Source organism: Diadema antillarum, unplaced genomic scaffold, assembly GCF_040938485.1.
Source record: "Diadema antillarum isolate AM-2024a unplaced genomic scaffold, OU_Dant_1.0 seq00000152_RagTag, whole genome shotgun sequence".
Taxonomy (NCBI): domain Eukaryota; kingdom Metazoa; phylum Echinodermata; class Echinoidea; order Diadematoida; family Diadematidae; genus Diadema; species Diadema antillarum.
Window position 1 is genome coordinate 494,444 of NW_027271225.1, and position 11,556 is coordinate 505,999.

General features: G+C 36.3%; 1 protein-coding gene across 1 annotated transcript; it reads right to left on the reverse strand.

Annotated features, from left to right (window-relative positions):
* Window positions 1–5,845: 5,845 nt before the first annotated feature.
* On the reverse strand, window positions 5,846–11,162 carry LOC139727800 (uncharacterized). Its single transcript, XM_071638771.1, has 2 exons — window positions 11,158–11,162; window positions 5,846–11,123 (listed from the first exon to the last, which is right to left on the reverse strand). The coding sequence occupies exons 1-2, from the start codon at window positions 11,160–11,162 to the stop codon at window positions 5,846–5,848; spliced, it is 5,283 nt and encodes a 1,760-aa protein (XP_071494872.1).
* Between the last annotated feature and the right edge of the window lie 394 nt (window positions 11,163–11,556).

Here is an 11,556-nt window from a genome sequence, read left to right on the forward strand (position 1 = left end):
CTTTGGTTTTAATTTCAGAACTACAGTTTCTGTTCGATACATATTTGTGACAAACATGAGAAGCAACAGAGTTGGTAATTACATAACAACCTCTATTAATTTGACATACATATTTGCATCTCTATCACCAGACTGATACGCCCCAACTCAATCATCACACAGTACTGTGTATTTGAAGATACAATGAGATCACTGTGAATTGGTCTCACCTCATAAACAGGAAACTGACTTAGTCTTTATCAATAACATAAACAAAGTTAAACATGACGGAGAAGGAGTGGAAAATCATTTCAAACAAGTCAACAGTTTACTGACAGCAGCTACAACTTGAACAAGGTGGTAGCAACAAAGTTCTCTAAGTGGTTTATCAAGATTTCAACAAGTGTTATTGGTTTCTCTGCTCAAGGACCACAATAAATTCCACAAATCTATACATGGAGGTGTTGGTTTATGTACATTTTGAACTACATAATGTGACATCATAAAAATTATCTGGACTTCCCCTTTAAGTCTACAGCTTGCAAATCAATTGGTGAGGCCTAAGTACTAAGCTTCAGCAACATGGGATCCTGCACTGGGAACAGAACATACAACCCCTGGAACAAACACAACAAGAAGCAGCCAGATTCTGCACCAATAATTACAAGAAGGAAGAGGGAGTTGTTACAAGGACATTAAATTAGAGGAACTGGGATGGGATACTTAAAAAAAAGGAGAAAAAAGCAGAGGCTACAAATATACATATCAATATGATGTGTTAAAAGATGGTGAATGGACTTATGTTGACAATCCCATTACAACTTACAAGACTAAATCCAAACACATAAATAAATTGCTTGGCATGTTCAACCCCAAGAAATTCAGGCAGATCACCAACAAGGCAAAAGTTTTCCAGGACTCCTTCATTACTGCAGAGTGAAAATGCGCTGCTTCTGAGTGCTTGCACAATATGGAAGTGGAACTGCTCTGTTTTTCAGAATTCGAGAGCTAGATTCTACATGTGCACATGGATACAAAAGTCTAGCACATAAGCGCCAAACAAGGATTACCTGCCGGTGAACTATACACAGATCTATTGTGGTAAGGAAGTCCGGCAGGGCTGTACAGGCCGGAATTGAAACACCACTCTACTCAGGCCTGTAACACAAATATTTAATTCATTCCATTATGTTTGTTTTCCTCAGACCCGGTATGTTATATCTTGATCAATTTAGCTACCGACTGTTGTTATTGATATTGACATCATACAAAATTAACAACTCATCCAAAATGACGATGTAATGCATTATCTGCACACTGTGTGTAGATCACATTTCTCCACACGGTTTTTGCTTTTCAGTTCAAAGAAATTGCTTTAGTTGCTATCAGATGGGTTATCGAAAATGGCAGCCATGCGCACAGCGGTACATGCACTGATATCTATAAAACTGTGCAAGGTTTGTGCAACACTTCAAATAAACACGCCATGCTATGTTACAGAGCACTTTAAAAAACAGCAGTGTCTTTGGTTAAGGCCGTTTTGACGTAAATATTTTGTTTTGACTTTGCAGTGTACCACAGTGATGCAGTCAGTCCGCAGCGCTGGCTAATCCCGTCTATTTTATCCAGCACGTATGCACGAGCGTGCGGCGTTTGCATACGTAATAAGCTGCGTAGATGGTTTTTCGATCGGCCTTTTAATACCATTAGACTTCTTCATTTCTCACAATTTTGGTGTTGTTTGACAGGGGAAAGATTGAAGTTTCTACTTATTTACACAAAAAATAATGTTGATTCTAGTTTGGGACAGAAATTCATGTCTGAAAATGTGCATATTTTTATTTATTTTCTTTTTTAAGTTTGGACCCGATTTTCACATCAAAATAAAGTTTGCGTCAACAAAATTTCTATATTAGTGAATAGGGGAAACATTTTTCTTTCAAACGGTGTCATAATAATGAGATTTTATTGCGTACCAAAGTCAGGAACCATAAAAAATCGCGCCGATGTCACCCGAAAATAATTTGAAATGACGAAACATTGCCGGTGGGAGGAAAACGCACTCTGATTGGTTAGCCTCGTCACGTGTGGTACGCCTTCAATTCACGTGACCTGACATACTATTGGTGTGAAATGCGTTTCAGGTAGTTCGTGTGCTTGCGTGAATGTGACGATTTTTATTTTTCTTTTTTATGAATTGTCTCGTTATTCACACATAAGAACAATAGAAGCAAAAATTGAGGGGTGCATATTTGCCGGTTTTTCTGAAAAACTGATCACAAACGGATTTTATAACACAGGTAAACAATAATCGCGAAACTCTAGTAGTATTGTTGATCTCAGTCCCATCAATGCAATTTCGAGTAGGTGAATTGTTCGTGTTAATCAAGAAGCCTACAGACGGCTAGAATCCTAGATAGATCCGCTGACATTTTGTGCATTTTTTGTGCGTAGGTTCCGTCAGAATTTGGACTTTGTATTTAGTCACCCCGACTTTTGACCTACTTTTAAAGTGTTGTTGGTTAATAATAATAAGATTAGAGCACGAAGATAGGTTTGGTAAATCTGAAAACCTTTCTTCAGAATGACCGTTACCTCTTATTTTTATATATTTATTTCAATTATTTTTGTTATTGTTTCGAGGGCCTCTGAACAAACCCATGGGATACACATCATCAATGCTCTTTGCAGGGTGTATTTACTACTTTTTATGATCAAATTGTTAATCTAACTTCGGTTCAAATGGTTAAACGTAAACGTTACGAAAGGCGTTTTAGAATACATTCTTGTCTCGTGGAATATAGCTCAACGTTTTATTCATTTTTTTAATTTAACTTTACCATAACTATCATTGTGCTCCAATGTGTCCCGTACATGCGGATCGGGGAGGGGGCCAATTAGCTCCCCAACCCTCCCCTTCTCAGTCATCGTAAATAATTTTTTAGTCATCGCGCAAAGTTGGCAGCAGCCACATTTAGTTTTTGCTACTCGATGACCTCTATTTTTAGTCATCACAAAATAATCTTTTTTTTTCAACACCCCCCCCCCCCCCCACCTTTCGAAACCTGGATCCACCAGTGAATAACTTAGTTTTTTTTTTTTATAAAAAAAATCTAATTTTGATTTCATTCAGTTTCATTACAATTTTAAATCCGCTAATTACATGTATATAATTATGTATTCAAAGCCTAAATATATAAATGCCCCTTCAATTCCTGCGAAATACTGTTTTCAATGTGCATGCATGGTGCATGGAGATTGAAATCAGTATTTTGCAGGAATTGAAGGAATTGAACTTACATAATACTGTACATGCACACACAAACACACTGCTCATATTTGTTGTCTATTTTCAACTTCCGAGGACTATCTGGAATATTTCTTCGTTCTTTGTCCTTTGATTGGAAAGCCAAATATGGCCACACACACACACACACACACACACACACACACACCTTGCAAAAGGTACAAGCCTCTTTCATATTGCTTCACACTTCATTCTCCACTTCATTTTGGAAGAAAAAATAAGCAAATCATAAACATTTTATGTAAAAGAAGCATGTTCACTTAAAATTCACAAAGACAGAGATAATGCAATGTGTGTATGCAGCAATGTCGAAACTCGAGGCATAACAGTCAATATAGTGAAGAAATAAGTGCTAAATTACAGCTCTTATTTTTCTTATATTATTTACAAGAATGAGTTGTGCTATGAACATGAGGGTATACATTGTATATCTCCATGTTCATAGCACATGTTCGTTTCCATGCCATATTTGCATATAAAATAACATAACTCTAGATATCAAGTGAAAAGAATTGACATCAATACTCCACTTTAGTCATAAGCATTCATTAACAAATCACGGATAAACACAATACACTACATGTACTAAAACTAGCAGTAAACTACACATATACTCTGCAATCGTTCATAACAAAACCTGAGATGTCCAATGTATAAAAGTGGCATTTCCATGAAATAAAATTCTTTGGTTACAGCTGCAAACTTCTCTTCAGTCTCTCTACTTTTTTAACTTCATATACTGAAAACATGTGGCATGCTTGGTAGAATGCCATTCTAAAGGCTTATGACTCAACAATGTACATATATGTATTCTGTGCTAAACTGACAAAATGAAGCTAGTACAAATGTAAGAAATCATGAACAATGTTAATAGTTTGGTATTGTAATGTACACAATACTTCCAGTCTGTTTCTCAAGCAAACACTCTCAATCTCCTGATGGATGTCAATTTTGAAAGTGTCAGAGTAGAGCTGCATTGCCATCAATACCCTTTTCTCCTTGGTGACTACACAAGTCCAAAACCTTTAGGTACATGTACATTTGTACTGTACATGTACATACATGTACCTTGAATGCAAATGCATGAAACATGTTCAGTTAGTCAGGATCATGTAACTTGACCAACACAATACTTTTTAATCTAAAGTCTAGTTTCTTACCACATACACACTAGAGACCTACATGTACCCAGTACAGTAAACTCTTCAGTTTGTCAAAACCATTTCTTTCATGTAAACATCAATGCATGCATCATCAGTAAAAATATGTATATTTACATAATAACACTTAGAGAACATGAACACCTAATATAAGGAAGGTACAGCTGTACTCTAAAATGGCAATGATAGCAAATAAAACTTCACGTAACATAGGCAATATATTATTGGATGTTGCAAGTACGTACAAAGGTTTTTAAAGATAGACTTGTACAGGATTTAATTTATCCTGAAATTGCAGTCAATGCTAATGAAGCAAGCTCTAAATGAGTTCTGCAATCTACACAGGCAGTTTCAGTACATTACAATACATTCAATTTCAGTGGCAGTTTAAGTATAAAGAGCAAAACACTGTAGGAGGCTCTTGACCACGTCACAAAAAAAATAAAAAATAGTACGGTTCTTGCAATTAAATATCTTCTCCAATGTGATTGAAGAAAACGTTTGGCTTTCATTGCTGTACACTTTAACATAAAAAAATGCCTTGAGTATACAGTTACATTCTGAGGTACAATACACTTGTCACACACCTCACAACAATCCTGAGTGACAAATTAATCCGAAAGACAAGATGATGGAAAGCTTTGTAGAAGTACATCAAAGTAGCAGAGTTTAAATAAACAATCTTATTTACATGAACATAGAATACAAAATAAAATCATACCTGTAAATAGATGTGTACAAGTATGTGTATACACACAGTACAAAATATGTATGCATTCTATTACCCTGTATGTTTGAAGAACAGGAAAGAGAATCTATGCAATTTTAATGCTCGAACAGCATACATTCTCCGCACAGGTACACCATAACAGGCATGCATCCAGTTAAATTTACCATGTGTCAGTAAAGTACATCTGAAATTTGGGCATGAAAAAAAAAATCACATGTCCACTTACATGTAAGTTTTGTTAGTGGATGCATGCTAAGCAAAAACAGGTAACTTTTTCATCCCCAGTCTATAACACAGATGATGCAAGGCTATCTTGTGAATCAGTGGAATTGGATTCACTCCTTTAACTTAGTATAAAACCAGTTACAGTAGTAGCCAGTGGGTTATAAGTTAAAACTATTTCAGAGTTCAGCTTGTGAATCCAATCCAAGCCTTCCTTTGTCCATGCTTGACAAGAATACTGATCAATCAAGATGCAAACTTTGAAGTTGAACTGAACATGATAAAACTGCAAAGGTACTGTAATACTTCAGGATATCCAATACATGTATAACAACGTTGACTCCATTGGATTCTTTAGAAGCCTTTGGTTTACATACTGTAAAACATTATATCATGCTGGAAAACGTAATCTGACCCTACAAACCGAGCCTTACGGAGAGTAGGTGGTTACAGAAGCATCATATCATCTGAACAATCAGAATCACCTGAATCATCTGTACCTGGCATCTGCATCAAATTGGTTTGTTCAGTTATTTCAGTATCACTTAAATTGGTTTGTTCATTATCACTCAGAGAATAAGAATCAGAAAAATCTTCATCTTCACTATCACTGTCACTCTCACTCAGAGTGTCTTTTGTCTCCTCTAGAGTGTGTTCGATGTTTTCACATAGCCTGCATCTGCACCCTGGTCCACAATATTTGTTTTCCTTTTTACATTTACATAAACGTGTCATACATTTGTTTTTTTTACAAGCACATCCTCTGGTTAGATACAAAACATTTGATTTGATCCTATCCATATTCTCTTCTGTGTCCCATTGGCACGTAACCTTTCCAGTTTCAGGAGATACAACATAACCATAAAAACTTATATCTGGGTAAGTGAAAATTGCTTTTTGAGTTTGGCTCCAAACTGTTTGCACCCAGCAGGACCGCAACCAGTGGTATGTGAGAGCACTACATGATGGCAGTAAACTATCTTCATACACTCCTTTCCAGGAGGCTTTTCTAACAATGTCCAGGGCTTTGATATGTTGGTCATGTACATTATCTGCCGAGATACTATTAAACAAATCAACTGGTGATGTAAAATTATGTAAGCATGGCCGATTCGCATTGAAGTACACACATAGGATGAGTCTGAAAAATGCAAGCAAACCATTCTCGTGATTTTCATTCAATAAACTCTCACATAGTGTACCATGTGTAGAATGAGAGTTTGCTGTAATGAAAGTAGCATACGTGTAAAACATTTTCAGAAAGACATTTTTTCCCAAATGAGCAAAGAACGACACAAAATCGCAGCCAGAGCATATGTACAACATTTGCATGCACTTCCTTATATGTATATTTTTACTCTTTAACTGGGCAAAGTCGTTATCATTCTCACAAGCTGATTGCAAATTATTCAAGTTCAGAAACTTTTCCTGTCCAACTTTTGCATCAAATTGGATGATCACAGATTTACGAGCAAAGTCTAATGGCAGTCCGATCATAGCTATGTCTCGATCTATTGAGTAAATAAGGATATTAGTGCACTGACAGTCAAAAACATGAAGCCAAATTTGGGTATCGGATTCCTCATGATTATGATTTAAATGGTGCCTTTGTTTGCCATTAACAGTCACAATTGCACCACTCCATGCAGGAGCCGATTCCAAACCAACATGGAATCCACCAGATGTAATGAATATTTGCTCTGGATTCTTGAAATGCGGTGGAACTATATCAAGAAACTTACTTGAGAGGTATCTACAAAGCATATGCTTATGTGAACGCCTTTTTAAGAATTTCATCCAGTTTTTTGGAAGGGGAACATTGTCATCTATACATTCGTATACTTCCTCTTCTTCAGCCGCTTCATCTCTACGAGACCTCTCGATACCTTTTGGTGAAAGCCCTTGAGTGTCTGCTTGGTCAAATAATATGCGGACTTCTTTAAACCCATTACGAAAATGAGAAGAAACCCATCTTGTCACAAGAAAATTGGCATAATCAAGGAACACCCGAAAATGCTTCAAAGGTGAAGAATATATAATGTTCATGCCTTCAATTATAATGCATGAATCAGGTTGCACATGGAAGGTAGACATTATTATTTCATGCTGCGAACTGTATCTTCTATCAAAAGAGTTATAGATCACAGATTTTGCCCCCTTGTATGGAAGGCCATTTGAAGCACATATTGCTCTTGGAACAGTGACAAATTGACAAAGATCAGATATTGGTTTATTTGTTTCTTGGGAGTAAGCTATCGTCCTTTTATAACAAAGTGTTATCATTTTATTTTCCTTCTCAAGATCAGTCACCTTTTTTTGTCTCACCTTTTCTTTGGCAAATGTCTTTAAGTTGAATTTACGTGTAACTGGCTTTTTCACAGAAGTCTCGCCTAGCATAAAGGTGTGACAGAAAGCAATATGAGCATCTTCCCCCATTTGTCTATAGTTGAGCAAACACTTCTGTTGAATAGTTGTTGCAGGTGTTTGAGTAAAAAGTTGGAAAAGAGTCCTTGATTCAGCAACCTGAAACATACTTATACCTTGTAATTTGCTATAATATGCCCTTACATTGTCAAATTCTGACCTTATGACAGATATATCTAAGTCTCTCTGATATTTATTCTCATTCTCAATCCCAAATTGTTCTTCTAAATTCTTAATTAATTGAGCTTGCTGTTGCAATATCCCTGCCACTTTATTCATATCTTTTGGCATACTGTGGGAAAGAGCGGTTTTCGTATCTTTGTTGATTAGCATCTCATGGCCTTCATCAAATCCTACATATGAATAATTGCTACCAGAAATACTTGACACAAATGATCCTTGTTCAAAATGTTTTCTTATGTAATCTGGCATTCCACCAATCATTTTCAGATGAGCTGGAATTAGAGAGGAATAATTATGTCGATCAAAAGCTTGGAATACAGGAGCCATCTTTTTTAATGCCACTAAACGCAAATTCCAATCTCCCTTTCGCATTGCTATATGTAAACTTATATATGCAAAACAATCTTCCCTTAAAAACTGATACCAAAATTTGAATGTTTCACATTTCTGTGACATGTCATCGCAAAAGGTATCAAATTCATTAATGAGAGGGGTTATTTGTGACAACAAATTTAGCTCTGCTTCTTTGAATTCGTGCAGCCCTGTATGTTTTCCTTCATCAAATTTGATGCGAGACACTACTTTAGTCAACTCTTGCATAAAATGATCATTTGTTATTGCAACCTCTTTGCCTTGTCTGTTGTCTAAGAACGATTTTATCAAGCACATGAAAACAGCCTCATAACTTTGCATGATAAATCTGTGAGTTTTTTTGAAGGAAGAGCATGATGCCAAACTCTGGAGGGTCATCTTTTTATGTGCTAATTTAGCAACTTCTTTTAGTCCTGCATCCCAAAAGATTTTCATTATTACCTCTTGGTAATTTTTCAAAGTATGCCAGTCTCCCAAAAATGGCAACATCCAATCAAGTGACTGACCATACTCTTTCTTTAGATTAAGTAGGAGTTTCACAGTAGCTCCATCACCTGCTACAATAAGATGATTAATTGACCTACCTATTTGAAAGGCCTCATACAAAATGCCCAAGCAATTCTTTAATGTATTTGAGGAATCAGCTTTTTCATCCAGCACAAAGAGATATGCAAATTTTGATTTTTCAACTTCACGATTAACTTGCAGAGCTAACTTACATTTGAAACCTGGAAATTGGACTGGAAGGTTTGAATTGACCAGAGAGAATCTCTCTCCAACATAAATAAACATCTCAATAAAAAAATCTTTCAGTACTTTGTTATCACTTGTAGTACAAGAAAAATCATCAATAGATAATTGTGATCTCACGAATGTTTTCATTGACGGTATTTCAAAGTCAGTAACTCTAGCAGAAGGCAAAGCAGACTCATCAAGGCGAATCTTTTTTCTGGCAGTCGGCTTTTTTGTTCCAGAAGTGAATGTATCAGACTTGTCTATCATTGAAGAGGATGAAGAGACATCATGCACATTTGTATTTGATTCATCTTGAACAAGTAAATCCATTGGGTCTTCTAATATCTCTAATGAATCTAATTTTTCTGTGACTGGTTTTGGCTGTTGTGCCATAACTGATGTGCCATGCCAACTTCTAGGTACATCAGCCCTTACAGCAGCATAAGGGGAAAGAACATCAACATTGTCAATAGAAATTACGGTTAGTGAATTAGGAGTAAGTGTTGAAGTAATACCTAATTTTTGTCTTCTATCAAACTGCTGTTGCCAAAATCTAGCTAGTGTATCTTCGGAACAAGCAAGTCCTAAATTATTGCACAATTTCAGTAACTTTGATGATCGTGACAGCCTTTTGATAAGAGTTCCTGTTGCTATATGTACAGGATAACTGTTTTCCTCATTTAGTATACTCTGCAACAAACAAGTCAGAATTATTCTTTTGCACTTTCGCTTAGCTCCTGCTCTTGAAGTGTCTGAAGGAAAGTTAACAAATTCTTTTTCAACAAGTACAGATGTATTTTGGAAATATTTATATTCCTCTTTTGTGGCAGTTAACAAGGAAATTGCATTCCACACTAGTGGATGAAACAAGTTGTGTATTTCATTCAACTGAACTTTAATGACTGATGTAGGATCTTGTAAATAATGTTCTCGTATTTTTTTTCCCTGAGACCGCAAGTTGGTATTACATTCACTAAGTACATGTGTAAAATGAGCATTCATCTCAGCAGAAGATTCATGAGATTCAAAAGAGGAATAATGTGTTTCTATACCATCACTGCCTGAGGCCTTGTTAAGTTTAATCTTCAATTGCCGAACTTCAAATGAATTTGAATGCCAAGCTTCAACAATGTCATCTACAGATAGATCACTAAGATAGAAAAACAAACCTTTCTTTCTTGCAGATTTGTGCATTTTGAGGACAATTCCAAACTTATCATGAATCCTAGTCAACAAAAATGCTTTTGATTTTGTCAATTCAAGTTGAAGTGCTGGATCTTTTACAGTCATCTTAAGATTTGAAAGGAAACAGTCGTATGCTGAACTTAACAGAAAACTCTTTGATGTGGAACATATTTTGGTGATATCTCTAAATGTTAAATTGAGTACTTTTGTCATTATTTCAGCCTCATCATCACTTTCACATACATCAAGATCAATATTTTGAGAAAATTCTTCTTCTAGTTCTTTAAATGATTTAGGGGCTGAAGTATTTCTTATGGCAAATCTTTGACAAGAAGAACATAAAACGCTATCTTCTTGTAATACAAATTCGTCATTTACTGTTTGCAATCTAGTAGTACACTCTTCTGAAAGTGATGAACATAAATACGTCCTACCATGTTTAAAATAAGATTTACAAAATGAGCACTGTATTTTAGTTTTAATGTTACGCAAATGAGACCTGTGTTTACTGCAGATAGGTATTGATTGTGGAATGGATAGTACTTCAAGGGAAAATGCATTATTAAAATCAGATAAACTACAAGATATATCAGTTTCTGAAATTTGATCGCACATAACATAATGAGACAAATGACATACAGGTCTATCTATTTTTCTTGTTTTTTCAGGAGTGTAACTTACAGATTTTGTCTTTTTAAGGTACTTGAGGCGACATGCATTACAAATACATTGGTCTACATCTACTTGCGGGCATTTTTCTTGAATAATACGATTTAATGTTAAAGAAGATGATGATGAAATATGGAAATATCTATTAGATGTTTTACTACAAAGTTGACATGGTCCACATGGTTTTTTACCACATGGTGTCTTCTTCTTCACCCCAGTGAAAAAGTGACATGATTAAGGTGTAATGGCATTAAACAACATCTCGGGCAAGTTAACGGCGACATTAAGTCAGGAGGAAATGGTATGTGTATCATGGCAAGACGATGAAGGCAAGGTGAAGGCTTGGCTATTGCTGAATCGGAAGGTCTGGGTAAGTGCTGCTGTTGTATTTTTACCTCCTCGGGGGAATGGCCCACCTCCGGAGGCCGTGGCAAATGGTGGCGAGCAAGGCAAGATGGGGCGTCATGATGCTCCTTGGGGGAATGGCCTACCTCCGGAGGCCGTCGCAAATGGTGGCAAGCAAGGCATGATGGGGCGTCATGATGCTCCTTGGGGGAATGGCCTACCTCCGGAGGCCGTGGCAAATGGTG